This window comes from Amphiura filiformis, chromosome 15 (assembly GCF_039555335.1).
Source record: "Amphiura filiformis chromosome 15, Afil_fr2py, whole genome shotgun sequence".
NCBI lineage: Eukaryota > Metazoa > Echinodermata > Ophiuroidea > Amphilepidida > Amphiuridae > Amphiura > Amphiura filiformis.
In genome coordinates this window covers 14,422,517-14,448,469 of record NC_092642.1, presented here as the reverse complement: position 1 = coordinate 14,448,469, position 25,953 = coordinate 14,422,517, and the positions used below count along the sequence as shown (strand labels likewise).

Below are 25,953 nucleotides of genomic sequence, written 5' to 3'. Positions count from 1 at the left end.
GAATTAGAATACAATAGCGGATTTCAATAGATTTGAAGTGGAAGTATATTTCGGGTAAATAAACCTCGTCGCGTTGCTAAATTTCACTTATTCTTTTTCTTTCATTAACTACCATAACCGTTATAATTTTTTGGTAAAATTCGACAGAGTTTTTTAATACAATTCTATTTCTCATAGAAATGTTACAATGGCTATTTGTTAAAGTGTGATGCCATGATGTGTGATTAGTAAACAAGATTTTCTTATGTGGCTTTTAAGCATAGCGTCCGATTATAAATGTAATGTTGAATGTACATGTAGAAAGATATTGAAGTAACATGAACTTTGGACTATTTTCTATATCAAAGTTGAAAACTTCGTAGAGTGGGACGTGCTCATTTCAGTTATTATTTCCGCCTAACGGATGCTTGAATTAGTCAGTCGGTCTTGTACATGTATAATACTATTCCTGCATTCGAAACTCGTGGGTAAGTAAACGTTTTATTGTTGTATTGGTGCTTAAAATAACATTATTACATTCGATTCGCATCAGAGCTTGATAATGCTGATGTAACATTTCAAAAGATATTAAAGTATCAATTATTTGTAAGCTAAAATTCACAGACAATATGTATTTTCAGAAAAAAAAATGTGATCTTAATTGAAAAAGCTTTTTTGGAAACCTTTGCATTTTGCACTGACTTGTTAGGTTAAATAAGGTTGCTGAAAATTTTAAATTGATTAAATTGAACGCCACTATGTTTTGCGACCGACGATATGGAAAGACAAACCAAAATGCCATCAAAATGCAAATTGTACACCCTCCTTCATTTTTTGGACTAGTCCAGTCATTTTTCTACCAGCTACTGATTATGTCATAACTTCTATCAATAAAATCACTGACGTATCAGTTGTCTACAATTTCATCCTTACAGAAATCCTGAGAAACCCGTTACACAATGCAATGTACTTTGCTGATATCAAGGTAAACTAGAAACTAAAGACGTTCCAATCCACCTTAGAAGATTTAATGGCAGCTACCATCGAAAAATCTCATGCCGAAAGAGAGGACGACAAGATTCAAAGTTTCAATGTGGAATTCGATAAGCCTAATGACACGGTGTATAGACCAGGAGATTCCGTGCAAGGATATGTGAAAGTAGTGATTCGACCAAACTCAGATCCAATTGAACATATCCGCAGTAAGTTCAATTTAGACACAGCCGTAGAGGCTTTATCAGATTTACTCAGAATTAGATAAAGATGTTTGTCACCTGCATACGTCATTTGATTTACACTGTGAGTACAGTGGCTGCACCAGGGGCATGGGGAGGGTCAAAGTGAATTTCAGGTGCGGGGGCAAAATCGACCAATTTTGGGCAAAATTGCCGCAAAAAGTAGACATTTACGTAATTTTGGGTGTTTGGCCTCTAAAGTGTGGGGGGGAATTGGGGGAAGAAAAAGAAACAAAATCCCCCTTGCCCCCCCTCCCGTAGTACCGCCACTGTGTTAGACTACCCCGTAGTCCACTTGCCCATTGTGCATACTCTGGATATTGTATTTAAGCTTAAAACTCTGATTTAATTATGCACAATTGATAGATTTTCACATCTGATCTTTTCAGTCACCCTACTCCCTCTGTTTGTTAGCTTGATTTTTAACTCGGATAATAAACCGGCAGATTCTAAAACAATTAGAATTGTTCAGTATTGAAGTGCCATTATAGTTATGCCATTATGATATGTTGCATTCAATAATATAAGCCTACGTATACTTTACTTTTACTGTCACAAATATAATTATATAAACTTTTTCATAACCATTTTATACTAGTATTTTGATGTAATAAATATCAGTATAATTTCGAGTTCAACTGAATGCGTTCATTATGATTAATAATATATTTTTATTTATAAAAAATCAACTATGGCATAGTCTACCACTGTGTGAGTACTGATGATGTCTCCAAGTTGAGTAGTGTGCATGGCTCGAATGCATGGTGAAGATCGCGGGGCCAAACACACAGCCCCGATGGACTTCAAAACGCGTTTATATAAGCGTCGATCGGCCAATCCTACAATATTTTAAAAATTGTGTGGGCCTCTTATACATCTATACTTAGCATGATGTAAGCATAAAATCAATCAAATGTAACTATGACTCCGCCGCGACATGATGGACAGTGGTGGTGTAGTCAAGTTGAGGGGCAAGGGGCAGCTGCTCCTGTGAGAAGTCTTGCCCCCCTCTCCCTAACCCCGGATGCTGGTCGCCCTGATATTTAAGATTCTTTTGCCTTTTTTGTACTTTTAGTCCATTCTTGAAAATTTTGCCTCCCTTGAAAGTTGCCCTGCCCCTTGCACTACCCCTACCCTTTTACACACCCTCTGACAAGGCTGGCTACGCCACTGATGATGGATCGTGATGTACACAAAACATATGTAGAAATCATTGAAGAGATCATCAGGATTGTCGATATAAATATCACTAGAGTTCTCATATCAAATCCAGGTACTCACAATTAGTAGTAACGTTTCATGACCTTACTGGCTGATTGCTTCTTCTTGAGCCGTATCCAGTACTATATACAGAGCCAATCCATGTCAACTCCAGGGATGTGCACCGCAGCACCTCTTCAATTTTTTTCTTTTTCTGTGTGGTGCTAGATATTGGTGAGAAATTAAAATCCTGAAACTTTGAGCTTCATACTCTATTTCGTTTTCCCGTGGTAGCAAGTTGAAATTTAGGGGGGTCAGCGTAAAAAATGTGTCGCAAAGCGAAAGACGATGTTTGGAAGGCCATGAATGTATAAAGGGAACCCATACAACTTTTAAAAATGTGTATCCTGGGGTACTTATTTGTGTAGAATTCATATCTGCCATCAGCAAACGTCCAAGTCCTTTACTTAAAAAGATATAGGGCCCTCAAAATGCAACTTCATCCATCCAGGACCAACTTCGGGGGGTCAGAACTCTAAAAGTAAAAATAATTTTAGTGTCCATTTTTTGGTCAGTCAAAGCCCTTTGGTGGGACATTACTCTTATCCCATATTGAGCCTATTAGAATACTATTAGCTGAGATACTACCCATGCAAAACCCCAATTGTACTTTTTTGTACATTTTGACCCGCCTGAAAACCAATGTCAGACATTATGCCCCACTATCAACTTCAGGTATGTTGAAAATATGTCCTTGGACAACATTTCTGAGAGATATTGGCTTGGGGTCTCCATGACTTCAACACACCAGTTAGGTTTGCCTACGCCATAGACCCGGGGGGGGGCACTGTAATGGTGAAGGGGGGTATCAGGCGCGTCCGTAAATTCACGTAAAAAGGGTATTTTTTCAGACTAGGGTACTGTAGCGGAAATGGATTCAGAAGAGAGATGGCGCCCTTCAGTTATTTCAGGTCACGTGATATACCTTGGGCATATAATACGCCGGTGCGCCGATCATTCTTGGCTCTTCCATATCCTGCGACCGTCGAGGCAGGTTGGTCAAGACATAACTCTAACTCTATGCATCAATAAACACTACTGCCGCTCCCAGCCGATCACTTGGATCAGCCCAGAACCCTAATAAATGATGAGACCAATGATATATCCGACTCCTTCGTCTGACTCATTAGTGTGACTAGTAGTATTCATAGACTGTGCGGATTGGCCGCACGCCCACGTTATATCACAGGTTGCCTTAGACGCTCGCTACCAGATAGTTTCCGCCACATTGGTGCCAGCGGTGGGATTTCTGTGACACTGGACTAGTTTTAACATCTCAGGGATTGTAGGAGGAGCAGAGAGAATGGCGTCCAACTTCGACGATGATCAAGATTGGATGGAGGATTTCCACAGCCAGGTGGAGCGTGATAAGCAGTTGGAGTTGGAAGCAAAGGAAGCAGCGAAAAGGAGTTTGGATTTACAAGAGGAGATCAACTTACTGAGAGTGAATGGTGAAGACGAGAGGCAGATATTCATTGATGAAATTAAGCGCTTACGGACAAAATTAACTGAGAAACAAAAAGCAAGTGATTTAAGCCAACCAATGATTGAGCCACCGCCAGAGTTCTGCTCAGAAACAGTGTCTTCTGCTGAAAGGAATCCCCAGCAGCAGTACGGGGAGACGGTCAATGTCTCCGGAGGGGAGAGGCATGTTGCAGCTCGTGGCTCAGATGAGGCTGACCACGTGGAGTATACAAGAGCATCAACTCCGGGAGAAGAGCAGGAGCAACGCTAATTTCAGGAGATGCAAACGATTCTCCTGAACAATATGCCAAACAAACGCAACCAAGGACAGTTGGACAAATCGTGCCACAAAAGGCATGAAAGGCCACAAAAAGATGCGTCGTGCAGCCCTATGGAAGATGTGAGCGTTATGATGGAATCAAGAATTGTTCATGAATTTGAAACGCCACCGGGGTACGGAAGAGCAACGGCATCCGACCCAGATGTGTTTATCCGGGAGCCGATGCAGATCAACAAATCTATGCAGGAAGAGCAGCTGACGCGAAGTTATGAAACTCCAGCGGTTCCATATGCATCGGCAAGTGTTCATTATGGACAAAGATCCCAAGTCGGAGACCATCAGGACGCGGAGGTAGAACAAATGAAGTTGGAGTTGGAGAATTTGAAACAAGAAAGTAGTGAGCTCCGTCAAATGCTAACGGGTCAGGTACCATCCGACAGTCATAAGAAATATAAGAAACGGGCTCCGACATCACATCAAGTAGTCAGCTCAGAGGTCCGAAGGAAGGATGGAGGTGATATGACCCCGGGTAATGTCAGCATAGAACGACATAAAGGCAACATCAGAAGAGTCAAAGAAGAAATGTCGGATACAGAATCTGTCGACTCCGAAGAAGAGGAGCCACATCACAGCAGCGGACCATGGAGGTTAAGGCGAGAAGATTGTGTAAAAGGAATGGATAAATTCCGGAGCCGAATGGAGCGGCCTAAGCAGAAACAAATTACGCCCGAAGCATTCAAAGGAGACGTGCCTCTACAGGAATACCTTAGCCAATTTGAGTCTGTCGCCACTTGGAACGGATGGACAGACAGCCAAAAGGCACAGCAATTATTTATGAGCCTTCGTGGTCGAGCCAGAGGTGTAATTCGACAGCAGGATGAGTGGAGAACAATTACTTATCAGGAGTTGGTTAAGCGCTTAGAAATCACGTTCTCCGGCCAAGCAGAACTATACTTGGCACAGCTTCGTGGTCGCCAACAACAGCAACAAGAAAGTCTGCAAGATTTTGCACAAGCTGTTAGAAAACTAACAGATAATGCTTACGTCGGCATGGCGGAAGAAGCCAGGAACCGGATAGCACGAGACCATTTCATGGGTAACATGCGAGATAGGGAGATACGATCAGCGGTGCACCTCTCCCGCCCTACATCTATGGAAGCAGCATTACAGACTGCATTGGAGACAGAAGCGTTTTTGACAACCGAAAAGCAAAAACAACCTGCAAAGTTTGTGAAAAGTGTAGAGCCAACTGATAGAGTATTGGAGGATCAGTTGAGGGAAGTCATTGGTTTGTTGAAGACCGTGGCAGAGAAGGCGTCAAAAACGGAGTCGAGCAAGCAGTCGGAGTCTACTGAGAAAGAACAAGCGGCAGAAGCCCCACAAGCTCCTAACTACGGCAGAGGGAGAGGATGGCGACGAGGAAGTGGTAGACAAGACCCAGGCAGAGGAAGAGGTTGCTACAGGTGTGGAGCATTGGATCATTATAAGGCAAGCTGTCCTCAAATGTTTCGCAGCTCGAGAGGAGGATGGAATCATCCGGGAAACGATTTTCGGCCCAACCTAGGAGCCCCGGAAGGGTCGAAATCGGTAGCGTGGGCTCAGGAAAACCAAAAGTAAACAGAAATGCGACTACGAATCAGCAAAAACCGTCAATAAACCCAACATCTGAAAATGTAGAACGTGGTCGCTCTCTAGTTGTAGAAGGACACATAGCCTATTGCTCAGTAGAATACTTGGTGGACACGGGGACTACAGACACTATTATTTCCGTCCAGATGTATAACAGTATTCCAGTTGACTCAAGGCCTGCTCTTTTTCACATGAAAGATGCAGCAGAACAAGCAGATGGAAGTCCTCTAAAGTCTATAAGATGGGCATCAATGAACGTCAACATTGGACCCGCTTCTATGTTCACGCCAGTAGTAGTGGCCGAAATAACAAACGACGCTATGTTGGGTATGGATTTCATGTATATGTCAAAATGCACCATTGATCCATATAAGGAGCAGTTGAGATTCGGAGACAAGGTTGTGCAATGCAACGTTAAGACATCGAGTACACGTACATTTTGTGCCAAAGTCACCCTCCGTCAGAATATAACAATTCCTCCGGGGCATGAGATGCTCATACCTGGAAAAATTAATAAGACTCCGGGAATTGAAGGACTCGGAATCCTAGAACCAGGGAGCAGTAAACTTAAAGAAGCCGGAGCTGTGGTGGCGAGAGTGGTTGTAGACTTGGATACAACAAAACCTGATTACATACCCGTCAGAGTATTCAATCCAACCCTGTCAAACCTAACAGTAAAGAAGAATACAGCAATTGGAACAGTAAGCCCTGTAGTAGGTTGGGAGACTGTGAACAAGATAGACCAAGAAATAAATAAACAAAAGTCGGAGAAGAATGTACCAGAGCACCTGCAGACGTTGTATGAAGCGAGCGTACAGGAATTACCAAAAGAGTACCACGCAGGAGTTGCGGATTTGCTGACGGAATATCAAGATGTATTTTCAACCGGAGATGGTGATCTTGGGAGAACCGGCATTGTCAAACATCGGATAAACACTGGTAATGCTCCGCCAATCCGACAAAAACCGAGACGACTCGCACCCGCTATGCAAGCAGAAGCTGACAAGCAAGTTAAAGACATGTTGAAGAGAGGGATAATTGAGCCATCCGAGAGCCCCTGGGCCTCTCCGATTGTCTTAGTCACAAAGAAAGATGGCTCCCGGAGATTCTGCTCCGATTATAGATTGTTGAATGAGGTAACTGTTACAGACTCTTATCCGATTCCCCGGATTGAAGAAACATTAGAATCATTATCCGGAGCACAGTGGTTTTCAACACTAGACCTGGCCTCCGGATATTGGCAAGTGGAGTTAGATCAAGAAGCTAAGGAAAAGTCAGCCTTTGTAGTGCGGGGAGGACTATACCAATGGACAGTTATGCTCTTCGGGTTATGTAATGCTCCATCGACTTTTGAAAGGCTCATGGAAAATATAATGGCAGGACTTCAATGGGAAAGTCTTCTGATCTACTTAGACGATGTGATAGTTTTCGGCAAGACAATAGAAGAAGAGTTAAACAGATTAGTGTTCCAAAAACTCAAACAAGCCAATCTGAAACTAAAGCCTAAGAAATGTGTGTTATTCCAGAAGAGTGTGCTGTACCTTGGACACGTCGTGTCAAGAGATGGTATTGCTACAGATCCGGAGAAGATCCGAGTTATCCAGGAATGGGAAACTCCAAAATGCCTCAAAGATGTGCGTGCCTTCCTCGGCTTAGCATCTTATTACAGAAGGTATGTGAAGAGCTTCTGTGATATTGCCAGACCACTAAACCGCTTGACACAGAAGAACATCGCATTCAATTGGACACAAAGTTGCGAAGAGGCTTTCCTTGCATTGAAGCAGTGCTTAACAACAAGCCCTGTTTTAGCATATCCTACATACTCCGGACAATTCACTCTTGACACGGACGCTAGTGCATACGGGATAGGAGCTGTGCTCTCCCAAGAACAGGACGGTCAGGAGAAAGTTATTGCTTATGCCAGCAGAACGCTTACGAGAGCTCAAAGGAATTACTGTGTCACACGAAGAGAGCTACTGGCAGTAGTCTTCTTTGTTCGGTACTTCAGACCGTACTTATATGGCAGACACTTTACGATCCGCACTGACCACGGATCACTCCGTTGGCTTATCAACTTTCGAAATCCGGAGGGTCAAGTGGCTAGGTGGCTACAGATACTTGGAGAATACGACTATGAAATCATACATCGACATACAAGAGCCACCAAAACGCCGATTCTCTATCCAGAAAACCTTGCTCTCAATGTAATAGGAGCGACTCGGAGAGCAAAACCACTCCTCCAATAGAGGAGGAGCCGGAGCCAAAGAGAGACATTATAATGTCGGATAAATCTTGCCAATTTCCCCCGGAGCAAAATAGCGCTCCGAACTCCGGAGAAGGACGACAAGAGGACAACCATCACCCGCAGCAATACGGTGATCATGACTCGACTAACACAAGCAATGGGAGCCATTCCGGAGCAAGTCCGAGGATAGTACCAAAGGAACAGACATCCAGTAAAGCTGCTCCGACGAATATAAGTGAACAAACGGATCACTTTAGTGCTACCGAGCGATCTGTTTCAGCCAGCTGTAATGACTCAGATCAAGTAGAAAGCTCAGCAGTTCCAAATACGCAGAAGCATGGAACAGCATCCGTTTGTAAAAACAGCTCCGGAACAGTAGAATTAACAGACAGTCGGGTAAACCAAACAAGAAAAGTAAGAGCCATATGTCCTGCACCAAAATGGACGAATGAAGAAATGAAAAATGCGCAGATCAATGATTCCGATTTGTCATGGCTTTGGACGGCCAAGGAATTAAACAAGAAACCGGAGTATACAGTAGTATCACCATTGTCAAAAGCTGCTAAGGTCTATTATCTAAAATGGGACCGAAAAGAGCTGAAAGAAGGTCAACTGTATCGACGATGGGAGTCTAATGATGGTAAAGTCATAAAGTGGCAGTTAATTATGCCAGAGAAGTACAAAGAGACTGTGCTTGAAGAATTGCACAACTCCAAAACAGCAGCGCATTTGGGAGTAAATAAAACCAGGAACAAGCTGAACGAGAGATTCTACTGGTTTGGAGTTAGCAGTGACATTCGTTCTTGGATCCGAAAATGTGATATTTGTGCCAAACGGAAATCACCTTCTACAAGAAGAAAAGCCAAGCTACAACAAGACATAGCAGGACATCCGGGACAGAGAATAGCCATGGATATCCTTGGTCCCCTTCACATAACTCCGACAGGTAATCGTTACATTCTTGTTGTCGGAGACTACTTTTCCAAGTGGGTGGACGCATATCCTATACCGGATCAGGAAGCAGTCACCTGTGCCAATAAGTTAACACATGAGTGGATATATCGGCACGGATGTCCGAGAATTCTTCACAGTGACCAAGGGAGAAACTTTGAAAGCAAAGTCATGGCAGAGGTATGTTCATTGCTTGGAATAGATAAAACACGGACTACTCCACTGAACCCCAAGTCAGATGGTTTCATAGAGCGATTCAACAGAACTATGCTGAATACGATTGCAGTCCTGCTGGATCCACATAAGCATCAACAGGATTGGGAAGAAGTTTTACCTTTCGCTCTTATGGCATACAGAAGCTCCGTGCAGGAATCAACCTCTGAAACACCACATGCTATGTTGTATAGAATGGAGATGGAACTCCCGATTGATTTATCATCAACTCCGGTCGAGGCAGAAACAGATAGAGTGTTGAAAACGGACTATGCTCAAGAAATGCGAAACAACTTAAGAGCTGTACACAACAGAGCTAGAGAAAACCTACAACAAGCAGCGAAGAGACAGAAAAGGAACTATGACAGAGGTATCATAACACAACCTATTCAAGTAGAGTCTTTTGTATGGCTACATCAGGAAGTCAGGAAGAAAGGACGATGTCCAAAGCTCCAATTCAAGTGGGATGGACCCTACTTAGTTACAACTAAGTTATCTGATGTTGTGTACAGAATACAGAAATCGCCACAGTCGAAGCCCAAAGTTGTTCACTTTGACAGACTCAAACCATACGAAGGTGAACAATTAAGAAACTGGTTGAAAAATTAAACAAAATGTGAATTTCAGGCTCCGACGCTCAAATGTATTCAGCTCCGGAAATCCGGCGCACAGTTACTCCAAGATATTAATGACTCATATGCTCCGGCGCTCAAATTATTTTACGCTCCGGAAATCCGGCGCATAACTCAGTGGCTCCGAGATATGCTGTGAATCCCTATTCTGATAGAGGGCGTGCATCAAGAGTGTGACGTCACTCTGTAAGTAAATATATTGAGACGCCACGATGTTTTGAACTCAGTTGCTTCTTGGGTGTCAGACGTGCCGTACGATATTTCCAGTCCACAAGTAAAACACAGATGGTCCGCACAAAGCATACAGCTCGAGTAAATCCTGACTACAGGCCACATGGAACGCTGGCGACGTATTCACCCCGGCGAGAGGCGATGGCACCTAACCAAATACAATGCCCACAATGTGACCGGAGGTTCGCCCATAGACGCAACCTCTCACGGCATCAGCGCAACCTCCATGGGCCGGTAACGTACAGATATGCTTGCCCGTTAAGCCCGGCACGGTTGTTCTCGAGACGCTCGGATCTGAGAGTACATTACACAGCAAAGCATCCGGAGGCGGATATAGAAGAAGTGGAAGAGATTGAGATGGCGGAAATACCAGTAACTCCCGCAGTAACTATTTCTTCAGAATCTCTGCAGAATCAGGCCGCCAGCCAAGCACAGTCAGCACAATCTGACGGTATGAGTGAAATGGGGACGTCACCAAAGAAGAGAGCGCGTAAGTCCAAGACTCCGGCATCCGCCACTTCTACTAGTAATACAGCTACTACTACTACTACTACGGAGCAGCCAAGGGAGGTACCGGGAGCCCCCGGAGCCTCAGGACTTCTCCCAATGAGTCATCTTGCAGATGTTGGAGGGCGCCGTGGAAAACTGGTGCGAATTACGGAGACCATCACCAGAGAGTATACTTTTGAGTAAAACTTTGAACTGAAACCATGCATCTAGAGCTCCCAAAATTATGTATTACAGTAATTCATGTCATAATTTAGTGCCGCTGATATATATAAATTGTTCATTTCCATTTGTCCATTCCATTCATCTCATTTATCATCCGTCCACATATCACTACATACATTTTTTCATCCCCATCTCCACCTTCCTTATCAATAACATTATGTAATTTTACAATGTTCTAATAATCCGTGATCATTGAAATAATTGGTACAAAAACAAACTCCGGAATTTCGGAGTCAGTCAGTTACATAGCATCGTTATAATGTATGCGTACGAGAAATATTTTAGCATGTTTAAAACAGGGCAAAGATGTATATAGCATGTTATGATAACCTTATACTGAATGGCTTATTATGATTGTATAGAAGTTACAATGTACAGTGTTTTTTATGTTGTGCTATTTTGGAAATTACTTATAGGAGCATGGCCATGCATTTTGTTTGAACAACTAATCAGGTTAATTTTGTATAATTTTTATGATTGCTTTTAAATGATAATAGGATACATTGTTTGCTCCGGATGGGTATTCGTCGGATCGGAGGGGGAGTCTACCGGTGAGTGGTATGTACACTAGCGAGGATCGTTAGCCGTCATAGATGTACGATCTATGATGAATCCTCCTGTGTTCTTGCTCATCACTGGCCGGCTCTTTCTTTGATGTGATGGCTCCGTGAAGGAGTAAATGGTTACTTCTATTATTGCGTAAATACACATGTAATCGTGGCAGTAAAACAATTTTTATGATCATGATCATTGGTATTAATAACCAGCGATAATGCTTTGTACCGGAGCAATGATACAGTTCTTATAAGGTGACTCCGGATTTCTAAATAATGTCATAAAGGTTACCAGCATATAAAATACATGCTGTGAAGTTATCTAGAACTGCTTTGTTTAAAAAATTCAATATCACAAAGCATAGCAACAAGTAATTTTAAAATTGATGATAATATGTTTTGGATATGCCAAATTACTTGTTGGAGATATTTTGGAAAATTCAGTTAATTCTCCCCATTTATTTTATATGTTATAAAGTGTTGAAGAATATCTTTTAATATAAAGATGATAGTTTATAAGGAAACATAATTTACTCTGGATTTTGAACCCGGCGGAGCACTGATTGAATCTGAGAGCAATGTGTATGAGCACCGGTGAGGGTAATGCACGATCATGGCTGACTCGTTCCATGTTCGTATCCTCCCGCATGCTCTTGCATGTCGTTGTCTGGCTCTTTTGGTGATCCCCGCTCCGAGTAGGCGTAAGTGATCGATCCTTCCTGAGTCAGAACGATTCAGTTGCGTGTGATTTGATCAGCTCTGAAAAACAATCACCGCACACTTTCCCGCCCGGGCCCGACTCTGTACGATCCGGGACGGATCGGTGTGAGGAGGGAGGTGTGTAGCGGAAATGGATTCAGAAGAGAGATGGCGCCCTTCAGTTATTTCAGGTTACGTGATATACCTTGGGTATATAAGCCGGTGCGCCGATCATTCTTGGCTCTTCCGTATCCTGCGACCGTCGAGGCAGGTTGGTCAAGACATAACTCTCTCTCTGCATCAATAACCACTACTGCCGCTCCCAGCCGATCACTTGGATCAGCCCAGAACCCTAATAAATGATGAGACCAATGATATATCCGACTCCTTCGTCTGACTCATTAGTGTGACTAGTAGTATTCATAGACTGTGCGGATTGGCCGCACGCCCACGTTATATCACAGGTTGCCTTAGACGCTCGCTACCAGATAGTTTCCGCCACAGTACGTTACGTGCGTAACGTGAATAGGGTATCAAATTCATGTAAAATTGGTGTAAAAGGGTATGTTTTTGGAGCTCTTACGTACTTAGGGTAGTTTTGCCAAGTTTGGGATTTTGTGCTTTCTCCTTCATTCATGAAAAGTGAAAGGAAAGTGTCTTCTTCCTACACCCCAAAAGCAGTTAAAAGCCATCTTTTAGCTGTCAGAGATGACAGATCCCTATACTGGCCCAGCTAGCATACTAAAAGTTCTACTAAACACGAGGTCCCCGGACGAGGTCACAACTTGTTCAGAATATACAACCAATCAGCATGCTTTTTCTTAACTGTGGAGTCGATAAATTATGAGGAAAAATATACGAGGATTTCCGATTGGCCGAACCTCTTTAAACTCATTAATATTCATAGTCTTGGTGGCTTCCAGCCCAGAAAATTTGGTTGATCGGAATATGGTCTAAAGGAGCAACAAAGCAACCACGAACTTCTAGGTTTGTAAACAAGCTGTGTCAATGAACTTTTGACATGTGTGAAATTTTACCGGGGTATTTACAAACACAACCACAACGATTGAATAATTTGGAACTATTTTGGCTTTCTTAAAATATAAATCAATGAGTTTCAGGATTTTGGTTGGGTTTACCACTAAATCCAGTATGATAATTAATGCTCTAGGATGTTTTAAATCGAGACGAAACTGGCCGTGTTTGCCGTCTTCTTCCAACTTCATGTGTGGTTTGCAATCGCCATGGTCGTAATTTGCGTTGGACTTGCAGTTCAAAATTCTCTTGGATATGTGGAGAAATGGGTACATCCCAATCATGCCAATCCCAAAGAATAAATTATACAATATTTCAATAAAAGGTTGGACCTGTGATCCAAAAAGGGAAATTATTGGCACAAAAATATTGAAAATATTGGACATACTGCATGAACTTTGAGGTAAGCTTTAGCACCACGTAAACTTGTATGGCTCAAAATTCAGACGGCTTGTCACAAATTGCTAGCCCTATCATGCCACTCGCCGCCTGGGTTCTGTGCGTTTACTTGTTTAGGGGTAATAATTGCATCAATTACTTGTTTAGGGTTGGGGAAAAGACAACTACTTGTTTAGGGTAGCACGTGCAACTTATACTTGTTTAGGGGGGAAATTTCAGTCTCGGAAATACTTGTTTAGGGTGCTTTTTGAGAGTCCTCGGACGCGCCTGATACCCCTCTTGACATTATAGGGCCCCCCCCCCCCCGGGTCCATAGAGTTGTACATTAAGAGTCATTACATGCGAAATCAACAATACCTCAGCAAGTAAATTAGATAGGACAACGAACACGCTATGAACAATGAGGGGGGCACAGCTTATTTTCTCAGTCATGCATTCAGCAGTCATACAATCAGAATCAGCTTATCTAACAGCAAGTGCTAGTACTGGTATACAGCTCGATCAGTCAACAAGTATAACAACCAGCCAGTTATAGTTGCGAAACTTCACTACTAATAAGTACCTAAATTTGATATGAGAACTCTGGTAATAATATTAATAATAAATAATAGGCCTATGTAGAAATGTTTTTATATATGTACCAGCTCTTCCATTTTAACATCAAATTACTAATTTTTGCACACAGAATTGCAGATAAAATGCAGAGGCAAGTGCAGAACAGAATGGAAGGAACAAGAAGGAAGCGGAGAAGATCAACGAACGGTGTGGTATGGAAATGCAGAAAAGTATTTCGAAGAAAAATTGGTCGTAATGGGAACAGGTATGTTTTCAAATAATTATACTCATTTTACTCAACGTATTAATCCATGAGAGTTGTAAGCTCTCATTACAGAGCCCGGAGGGGAACTTTAATATAGGGCCTACCTCTCAAATCTAGAACAGGTGGAACCATACGTAAGTGACACTGCCCGATACAGTGGTGATTTTTTTTAAAGTCAGTATCAAAATAGAATCATGACTAGTCAACTGGACTCCCTTTTATTAGATTAGCTACGGTATCCCCCGGGACGGTATCGCACGCACCTTGGTGCATATTCAGACCCACTATTTGATCTGCCCCCAATTGGTCATTGACTTGTGATAAGATGTAGTTGCCAAAGGTTCTTAGGAATGTTTTTGATTACAGAATTGTAGGCCCCTACCAAATTATAGCGAAGGCCGCATCCCATGTAAAGTGAAGGACCGCGGGTGAAGGTTCTTCTTTCTTGACATAGATCGCTTCGTTGCCACCCCTAGGGGGTGGGGACTTTCTTCAACAACACCACCTGTCGGCACTGCCTACAATGACACTGATATATATTCATTGTAACTTTTCTCACAAGATATCGAGGGAAAGTCCCATTTGGAAGAAGGAGAACACAGATTTCCATTCACCTTTGACATTCCAATAGACAAAATACTACCACCTTCATATGAATCAAAGTACGGACATGTACGATATCAAGTGCGAGTTAAAATTGACAAGCCAGGATATGTATTTGATCAGACGACACGAAGATGTTTCATTCTAGAGCCTGGGTTAAATCTAAACACCGAACCAGACATGGTATGAACTTTAATTTTATGCTCGATATTTCCTGTAGAAGTAGCGATGTAACATGATTAATTAACACCATACCAAGCAAACACAAAATGTTTTTAAAACGTTTTAAACAGGTTATATTTTGGGTTTTTGGTTGTGATAAAAACGTTTTAATAACATTAAATGTTGGGTTATATTAAGGTCATGAAAACGTTTTAAAAACATTAACTATAAGTATAACCATAAAATAATATATATACATATTATTTGCGCATACCTCACAGCATACAACTGTTTGTCTTCTATAATACAGGTCGCGCCTTCAAAGTCTGAAGACGAGAAGACCGTTTGTTGTCTATGTTGCGCAACAGGACCAATTAAAGCTTCTGCGCAGACAGACAAGAGTGGATATGTACCAGGGGAGACAATTTTGGTGAATGGAATGGTAGAAAATAACAGCAGTCGTGAAATACTTAAAATCACTATGAAATTGGTACAGGTAAAATTATAGGCGGCGTGGCCATGCACAATAATTGAAAAGATGTCTGTAAATTAACACAGGTGTGTGAGTTGACATCATGATTGCCGTCACCCGTCATTTGCTTTAGGTCTATCGTTCTGCAATCGGAGTAGGCCCTAACTCGTCAGGCTATAAGAAATGTGTTGGGCTGTCGTCGCTGGGCTGGTAGGAAACGCCTGGGTGCGTTTAATATGTGAAATCAAACCTCCGATATCAAATTTTATTTTCACTCTGAATTATAAAGAATAAAAACATAGTTATCTCAAGTATGTAACCTTGCACTTCTCTATCGTTTTACCTATAGGTGGTACATTATTACATGTATTCAGAGTCAGACTATCATCACATCAGTAATAAAACTGAAAAGAAAGTAATGTCTGAACAGATCAAAGATGGATGTGAAGAAAACAGTAGAGCGTCATTTGAGGGGTTACTTCTTGTACCGTGCTGTCCACCACTTTTGAAAGGCTGCAAATTTATTGATTTGGAATACTATGTAGAGGTAAATATAGGTAGCGTAGCGTCATGGGTCAAGTGGGGTCATTGTTGTTGGTGTTTGTCACTCCTGATTCTTCTGGCACGGCGATTCTGTTTTATCTTTCAGCGCTGTATGCCCCGCCGAGGTTTGCACCCGCAACCTTGAGTCGAAGTCCGCATTGCTGTGAATCTATGTCCTCGTGGGGGGTCACAGTAGATTATCACTATTTATAAGTATTGAGACAAAGTTAAAACACAAGTGGAATGTTATAAGTTCTCTAAAGGAGACTACACAGGTTTGATATATAAGGGGTGTAATTTCCGGTCCATGTGCATGATTTGTCTGGGGGAGGGGAAAACGCCACAAAGCATGTGTGACAGCACTCACTTTTTTGATCTGTTTATATTTCGGACAACCCCTTCTCCGTCATCAGCGGGTGGTAGCTGAATGTTGACTAGTTGATCCTCTACCCAATCTTGACGTTGGTGGTGTCCTACGTATTTCCAATAGAGAATCAAGGTTTTAAAAATACTACATACATTCAAATACACAATATTAAAATTGCAAACTTAGATAAATACAATGCTTACAAAAAATACTATTAATACTACATACATAGGCTAAAACATATAGAATAAAGGATCAAATATGGGGGACACAATAAGCATTAAAACTACTTAAAAGAAAAAAAAAAAAAAAAAAAAAAAGCGCAGTGATTTATAGTGCGCTACGCACAGGCACAACGCCTAGACGTTGATCCACAAGCCTCAGCACACTTTATAGGTTGTCGCTGACCACTACGGCCTCACATCATTCCATAAACCATTAAACAGATAAAACACTACAAAAATCAACCTATGAACCAGCATAGCTATAAAACATTGATATTAATTCAAAAGTTTTGATTGCACCAAATACAAACTAAATTCATTTAATGTCAAATACAAATAATTCAATATGGAAACTGATTGCACAAAATAGTAATAAGGCCTAGCATGATAGCACATAAATACAACTCAAACCAATTTTGTTTTGCAAAATAAATGAATGAAGTCAAAACATGAAACAAATTAAAGACTACAATTTAAGAATCATAAAATTGAGAGTTGTATATTGTTTTGAAAGTTGCTGTGCTAATCGGGAGAGGAGATTTCAGTTTATGATCAAGTGAATTCCAGGCCTTAGCCCCTCTGAATAAGAATGAGCGTCTCCCAGCTTCAAATCTGGGTTTGAAATTAAGTGCAATATTGTCATGAGCACTACCACGTGTATTGTGAAGATGACTTGTTTTCACAGAGGTAAAAATTATTTGCATATACTTTGGAACAAAACCAGCAATACATTGATAAGTTAAAATACACAGATGGTCTTGTCTAAGGTTGCTAAGAGGCTTCCATTTAAGTTTTTCCCTGAAAAAAGAAGATGGTGTCCTGACTTGAACTTTAAGAATGGCCCTCCCAGCCCTGTTCTGAAGACGCTCAATTCTATTCAGGATTCAAATTTTCGCGCGGAAGTAAAAATTGCGGGAGCAAAAGACGTCACTTTCAAATTTTTGCACGCTTCACGTGCATTTGTCCCCTTCAATGTCCATATTTTGATTATTTCAGCTTGAAATGGTCAAATCACGGAACTTGTTCGAGAAACTTAATATCATGTGTGGCAGTTAAACACTCTACTTTGGCTCCGCTTCAACATGTGTTCATGTTCAAGGATTTTACACCAACCTCCATCCCCAAATGTAACAAAGAAATTTACTCCACTGATGTTAACATGCGGTCAACATGCACCCCCGACACACACCCCCTACACACAAAGGTGGGGGCATGCGTTCATTTTACCCCGGGCCCGTAATAGCTCTCGGCGGCACTGGATATTGGCTTCCTTGAATCATTAATAAATGTATTAATATTAAGCTTTAAGCACACTGTAGTTTTTCTAGTTAAATGACTAAAATGGCTTCTGCAATCCCACTCGCCTTCCGGCCAACCCCCCCCAAAAAAAACAACCCGATTAATCTTCATCAAAATAAGTATCAGCAGTGGTGATCACCCAAGACATTACCATACATTTTGTTTCCACAGGTTGAAGCTGATGTGAGTGGGACACCTTTTGATTTAGAGCTCAAGTTACCCATTACTATTGGGACGGTTCCTCTCTACAGTGCATACTACTCTACTGCCTTTCCTCCAGGAGAAGTTATTTCCCAACAACCAACTAGTATGTTTTGGAGTTACAATATAACTTATTTTATTATGCATAAATATTTCGTTCAGCTTTGTACCACACACACCCGACGCCACCCCACACCCCCTTCCACACACACCCCCACACACCCCCACACCCCCCACCCACCCACATGGGACACGAATGATGATACTGATGTGAAAAATATGAAAGGTCAACAATATCATTAAACGATATTTCGCGATCTGTTCTCAGCAAGGATAAATTGATGAAAAAGACTCTATCTTTGATATCTTCTTACAATTGAGTAAAAGCGCCCACATTTTATTTCACATATGCCATGTATGTGATACACGTAATATCAAGAGGGCTTGTGAGGGAGTATGGTCGCATTAGTTCATTTCATATTATTATGGCTCGTTACTTTGCTGGTTAGCTGGCAGGATTGACAAATACCAACCCGTCTAGGTGGTAGCGATAAATTGCTCAACTGACCCAGTATCTTGGGCATGCGACTTTCATTGGCTACCTGACCGACTACTTAGTGCCAAAGAAAGTTAAAGGAAGTCTCCGGCAATCACAACTTTATGCCTTATAATGTTAGAAAAATACTTATCATTAGATAATACCACTGAAATAGCACTGAAAAGAGTTCTTTTGTTATCAGATTGAAAATTGACCGCAACACTTCTCACAATGAGAGGCCATTCATTAATCCCACTGAAATGGTCCAAATCACACTGAAATGTATTGGGCCAGGTTTTTGTTAAAAAAATAATCCCTAGACAATTATAGCCATGCACGCTGAAAATACCCAGAGTAAAAATGGAAATGGCTGGAGTAACGCTGAAAATGGTTTTCAGTGTGATTATCAGCGTCAAACTTTCATAGTGTCTATACGTCACATTAGTGGGTATAAGATTCCCTCAATGTATCCCCGGGGTGGGGAAAGGTACAGAACATATAGAGTATTCATTTATGCATTACGTTGCACTATTAAGGGAGCTCAATTATGTCCCCTACCCTCAGATATGTGAGAAGGGGGCCCGGGAGATCATCTTTTGTGCGGTTACATTAATGACTTTCCCCACCCCTGGGATACATTGAGGGCATCTTATACCCACTAATGTGACGTCATACATCATGTACACAAACCCATCTCAATATGTGACTTGACCTTAACCGTGGCGACGCACAGTGTCATCGACCCTATATCTTCATGGCAGGAATAGCCATGGTAGGCTGAATCCACAGCCACGATTAGCCATTTGGTTCAAACCTTTAAAGCTCTTTAAAACTAATAATTAGTCGAGGGACATAACTAAGGCTACTCACAATAGCCGGGTAATCGATCTTGGTTGTGCGTGAATAAGCTTGTATACCCCATTGAGGTCAATGGTCATCGACTTTTATACTGCCTACAGTGAGTGCAGCTGTACTACACGCTGCACGCTGTAGTCCAGAACAGGACCAACGCAATATAAAATGGTCAAATTTTGAGTTCAAAGCGCACGGCCAATTTTCAAAGCGCATTCTAGCGACTATCATATCTGTTCAACACGTATTTTCAAGTGTATGGTTTCTTGAGAAAAATTCATTTGCGGGAGATATTCATCAATTTCTAACCCAGTATCGGAAGATTTTCGTCTGATATCAAAATCGTGCATAGCAATTCACGTGTATCGATCCCGTGTATTCATTTTAGTGTCTCTGCTCCACCAAATAATTATTAGCCAGGCGGTGTCGGTGTGCGACGTTTGAAAAATGGCTTCAAAATCGAAATTTTAGCTTCAATTTTTCCCCCTCCCCTCAAGATGTGGGTGATAGCGGATATTTGTAATGAGTGAATTTTGTCTACAACTTAGGGAACAAGTGATGTAATAAAAGATGAAGCACAATTATCGATAACATTACCATCAAATCCCATGTTTTCAAAAATGCTGATATATTCATCTGATCCTTTAATTCTTTTGAAGAGTGTAGATAGCGACCTGTACAGTTTTAAAATGACAATGAAATTATCTCATTAATATGCTAATGTACGCCGCAACAGAGTATCGTATGCGTATTTCGGCAGGGATCAGACGTTACACAAGTGTCAGTCATCACTCCCATTCATATTATCGGTCGTTATTGGCTAGAATTGGACCCCACGATTATTCCGTTTGGGGGATGAATACATTTAAAGCGCTATGGGGAGATCGCAATGTCAAATCCAAAGGCAATAGATCCTCAAGGTTTTTCTCGGGATGAGCAGTCACACGAGACCAACGCACTGAATGGTCTATTGCTCTATTGTGTCCGATTTGAACGCTGACATATTGGAAAATGTTGCCAATCAATATTCATGAGAGTGTACATTCAACGTCCAATTTTCGAAATTGGGTGACTTGTGCTTGGCAGGTGTAAAATACATCTGACTAGGCGTTTAAAATACGTAACGCATAAAGGCATTGACATCATCGAATGGCTGCCTATAGTGCTGTTAGTGTTAGGCCTATGTGGGGGGCTGTGTTTATTTTCTATAATAATTATTATAAGGCCTACATTTGCTTGTCATTGCTTTCTTTTCCTTTCTCTGTACTTATTCTTTCCTTGCTAAAGTATCACTTCCTCTTCTTATCTCCCTTCCATTCCCCATCCCCTCTTACTTTTTGTCCCCTCTCATTCCTATTATTTTCCTTACCTTTCTATTTATTTACTTCTATATATTTATTTCTCTTCATTTCTTCCTCTTTCCCTCTTCCTCCAGTCCCCCTCCCATTCTTCATATCCCCTCCTCCACCTCTTCCTCCCTCGTCCCCTCCCAAGACCTCTCACAGAAGAGCTGCCCCCTTCAGTACGCCACTGTTTATGACATTCTCCTTCTTAAAATAAAATAAAATGTCAATTTGCAAAACAACTTTTATATAGGCCTATACCGGTATACTTATTATATGTTCCATGTATACTTAGCTATTACCATTATCTCTAGTACTATAGACATGCAGACATGGCAGCCTTGATGTGTAATCATTCAACAAGCGCATTCAATTTATTTAAATTAAGCACCTAAAGTCAGTGGGGTGACAACGAACTGTACATCAGCGGCTAATGTGTGCCTTTTGTGCTTACGGCTACTCAATCACACCCTTGGGTTTTATGGTAACAATAGGTACTTTTCGTTCCAGTAAGCGCTTTCACGCGACTTTCGTTTGATCACTTATTGACAGTAGCCTGCTAGGTAAAGCGTTACTACACTGTCGGGTCAGCTTACCGATTTAATGGCGGAAGCCCTTTGTCCCAAACAAAAGGTACCTTTCGATGAATAGCTTGTCAGATTTCAAATCGGCACAAGTGAACAATGCGTTACATAATCTATTGCCTCTCCATCTTTAATAGCTCCATGCACGTGACGGTCACAAGGACTTGGTTGAATTTGTCATTGTGATAATACCGGGAATACTATTTAAAATCGGTGTACGAGATCGTGTTGTCATGCGCAAGTCATCGTAAGTAAGACCATTTCATATACCCACCACTCTCACATACACCATAATGCCCGCATATATGCAAAATCTAGTTTTCGAGATAACAGTATCATTTACTCTTCATCTTACAGCATCTCAGCCCAGTCTGCCAGTACCAGGATATGAATTCCCTTTCGGTGACATTGGTTCAAGGAACGTGATTTATGGAAAACATTGCAAAAATTACAGATATGGAGCCTTATTTTTTGCACCACGCTATGCATACTACACGTTTACTACCAATAAGGATGCAGCGTATCCAATACAACAGGATGCTCCTAATCTCACTCAACCCAAAGAGGTGTATCCGCCCAATGCAGTAGGATCGTACGGAGCATATCCTCCAACTGATGCAATTGTTACTCCCTCTGCTGGAGGTTTGTATCCTCCAAATATCATTGGGGTATATCGTCCAACTGATGCAAATGTTCCTCCCTCTACTACGGAGCTGTATCCTCCAGTTATTGATGCAGCTTGCCCTCCAAACTACAAGGGAACATTTCCTCAATCTGTTAAGAGTGTAATGCCATCCGCTGAAGGCACAGCTCCTCAAACAGGTGAAACAAACCCACAACCAGCGGCAGCAGAGCCAGTAGCAAACATTCAACGAGCACCTGGAGAGCCAGTCCCTTCGGCATCACGATACCTAAATCCGTCATACGAAACCGCCTACCCAACAAATAAGGGAATCGAGCTTCATTCTGTGAAAGTAACAAATCTTCCTCCTGATTCAGAGGGTGTGACCTTACAAAGTCAAGGGGATCAGTCTTATCCTATAATAGATCAAGAGTCTACGCCATATCCTGCTGACGATGCAGGTTTCCATCATAGTGAGGAAACGGTCCTTAGTTCCTCTGAGGGAATTGATTATCCCTGTAAGGATGATGTTAGCCCTCCAAATGTGCCAAAGTAAAGCAAATGCAGCCAATGACTCACCATTATCCATTATGTTCCTGTAGAGTCATGAATAAGAATAGGGAGTAGGCATGAACATAAAAACCTCACCTCTTCTAATATCTCGAAACGATTGGCATTATTCGTAAACTTATCTTCTAAATTGAAATGCCCTTGTGGTGCCACTTTTGTACTATATATTATTATAGTCTTGTTTGGACGACAAATTGTATAATCACTCTTTCAAATTCATTTTAAGTGCATCATAATAGACTTGTTCGTATTCTTTTATCAGAGGCTAGAACTCCTATTAATGTTATGATGGATGCTCTTAACTGGGATAAATTTTATACAAGATGGGAGAAACAAGTTTTAAATATTATGATTGGAAATTTACACGAGATCCATCAATTAGTTATTCTGGTGAAAGATAGATTTCACACCATAATAGATGACCGATGGATCGCAAAGTTTCACTGGGAAAGACTCGCTGAATACACGAAGAAAAATAGCCGGATAACATAATATAACTTCACAATAATCTTTAATTCCGCGTCATCAAATATCAACAAAGTATCACAACATAGATAATGGATTGAGTACGCTAGTGCGACGTTTTCCCTTCGATACCTGGTCGCCAAATACGAAGATTCGACGTCATCCAGGATCGATGAGAGAAAGACCGTAGAGCGATATATTTTAATAATTGATTAAATAAAAGAAAATAGCGCCATAACACAAGTGTTTTACCCATAATGCACCATCATATTCTCGATAATCTTATTTGCAATCTGTTCATACTCATGGTACTAGATTAGACTGCTGCCCTCAGTCGTCAACCGTCTGGATTGACGACTGAGAAAACTACGTGGAAAAAAGTGACGGATTTTGCAACAGGATTCCTGTGGCATAGAGCATGCGCAGTTGTGTCCAAATTGACCTTTTGACCGAGTTTGTTGTTTTAGAAGCTCAGAGCGCGATCTTGTCTCAGCGACGCGGTACAGCGACGCGGTACACGGGCGCCGCTAGTCAGTCGCGCTACGGCGCACAACCAAAGTCGCATTGAATATTTTTCATCCGTCATGATATGGCCTGTAAGATAATCAGTCGTCACTACGAAGCATACACAGTACATGCGAAGTGTAGACGGCTGATTGGAATTAGTCTAGTACTAGATACTTTCAATTATCTTGTCATTCCAAAATGGAATATACGTCATGGTAAAAGAACTTTTTTCTCTACAAATCATGCTATGTTTGGAATGGACTCCGTCAAGATATTCGCGTAAACTTTCTTTCAATGAGTCTTCATACTTTTAAAAACTGCATTTTAGAATTGTGATGATATATAGTTAATAATAAGTTCTTTTCATGATCTCTTAGATGAGTGTAGAACCCCCAATTTCCGCAAATTTATTGTTCCATCTTTGTGTACTTTATCTTTCAGTTTGATTGTCTAACATGCACAATATCATTACTGTATATTGAAATCATTACTGACCTGAACCTGATGTACAATTAAATACTGTATTTATGTAACTTTCGCCTTCATGCATTGCTTAAAATTATGTAAACTTCTGTTTTCTTAAATTGTACGTTGTTAATTGTTACTCAGGATCCCTTGGAGATCAGTACCAGATACTGAAGGGGCTACCCTGGTTAAAACAAGATGAAATAAATTATGGACAGTGGTATTTCTAGACATGAAGAGTGCAGTATTTTCAAGCAATGGCATACCGAGGCGTGCATCATAATATCAAACGGTTCCACTGTCACGCCCCGTGTAGTATTATAAAGACAACACAAAAAGAAAGTCCTCGCTAATGTAACCCGTCATAAATCTAAATCTGCATGTGTTGTGACGATTTGATTGACACGGTCGTGTGTTGTGCAGGAAACTAGTTCTATAAATTTGATACCATATTTGCTACCAAAACCTCGAAGATGACAAAGATTGATACCAGTATAATTTTTTCTGAAATTTTGTGCATTTTTAAAAGTTTCAAATTAGAAAAGGAGCACGCAGAGCTATAGGGGTGAATTGAAACGTATTTTCGACGTAGTGAAGAAATATTTGAGGTAATATAACACTATAGAATATAAAAACTAGTATTTTTAGAAGTTACATTTCAAGCTCATTACATTAAGGTTACTCAAGGTTTTAACATTAAGGTTAATTTAAAATTAACCCTTAAGGTTACTCATTGTTGTTTGTTGATGCAGGCCTGAGGCCGGCGACTCCCCATACGACGACTAAACACTCCAAGTGGGACCCCAATATAAGGGCCCCGCAAATCAAGAAAGCAAGAGTAACCTTAAGGATATTTACGGACAGCTCGTCACCCATTTCATAGGCCTACTTTTACATATTTTTCTTCAGGCCCTGCCCTCTAGCGGGGGGCTAATTTATAGTTTAAGCTTGTTTGCTATTGTTTTCGGAGCAACATTGTTTCTTTATAAGCCTGCGGCGCAACCTTGAACAATATTATCTTTGAGCAATATTGTCTTTTGAGATAACGCTCCGTAGCCACCCCCAGCCAGCCCCATACCTCATTTTGATTTTTAACATACCAATATTCTTCTTTTATATTCAATGAGGTCGCATATTACCTCAAATATTTCTAGGGCGCTATTACTGTACTAAAGTACGTGGTATTTTGACCACGGGATAAACCGTGACCATACGTATGCTGTAATACAGAATACCAAAAAAACGCTGACAACGTAAAGAAATCAGCAAGTTTAAAAAAACCCACCTCGGCTCACTTTTTGAAACTTGGTCCCATTTTGAACACCAACAGCAAATCAGTGTTTTTATTTTATTTCAACAAAATACAGCGTTTCCAACAAGATTACAAGCCTACTTGTTATTCGTATAATTCAATCATTAATCATGTTAATCATGACTATTATAAAACAAAACACAATAGGATATTGGCTTACGATGCAAGAACAAGATAATAACCTTTCAGGTCGTTCCAGAAAGCTCAAATTAATATCGCATCTACACATTAAAGATAACTAACAATTCTGGAAATGTTTTAAATTTATATAAATATGATAAAGTTTAAATCAGTAACTTTTACAAATGGGACCAAGTTTCAAAAAGTGAGCCTAGGTGGGTTTTTTAAACTTGCTGATGTCTTTACGTTGTCAACGTTGTTTTGGTAGATTTCTTTTCTTTTTATGAATGTAGCCAAGCAGCTCCAAGCTTGGAAAGTCATCAGGTTACGAAGTGCACCATAAAAC

At 41.1% G+C, this 25,953-nt stretch overlaps 1 protein-coding gene across 2 annotated transcripts; it reads left to right on the top strand.

The window, feature by feature from the left end:
* The first annotated feature begins 303 nt into the window (after window positions 1-303).
* On the top strand, window positions 304-24,398 carry LOC140171283 (uncharacterized). Of its 2 annotated transcripts, none has more exons than XM_072194514.1 (8): window positions 304-467; window positions 915-1,181; window positions 14,224-14,358; window positions 14,921-15,144; window positions 15,434-15,553; window positions 15,945-16,142; window positions 18,200-18,335; window positions 21,904-24,398. In XM_072194514.1, the coding sequence occupies exons 2-8, from the start codon at window positions 1,010-1,012 to the stop codon at window positions 22,722-22,724; spliced, it is 1,806 nt and encodes a 601-aa protein (XP_072050615.1). In that variant the 5' UTR covers window positions 304-467; window positions 915-1,009; the 3' UTR covers window positions 22,725-24,398. The 2 variants fall into 2 exon arrangements, with proteins under 2 accessions (XP_072050615.1, XP_072050614.1); XM_072194513.1 differs by having other exon boundaries at window positions 15,434-15,619.
* Window positions 24,399-25,953: the final 1,555 nt, after the last annotated feature.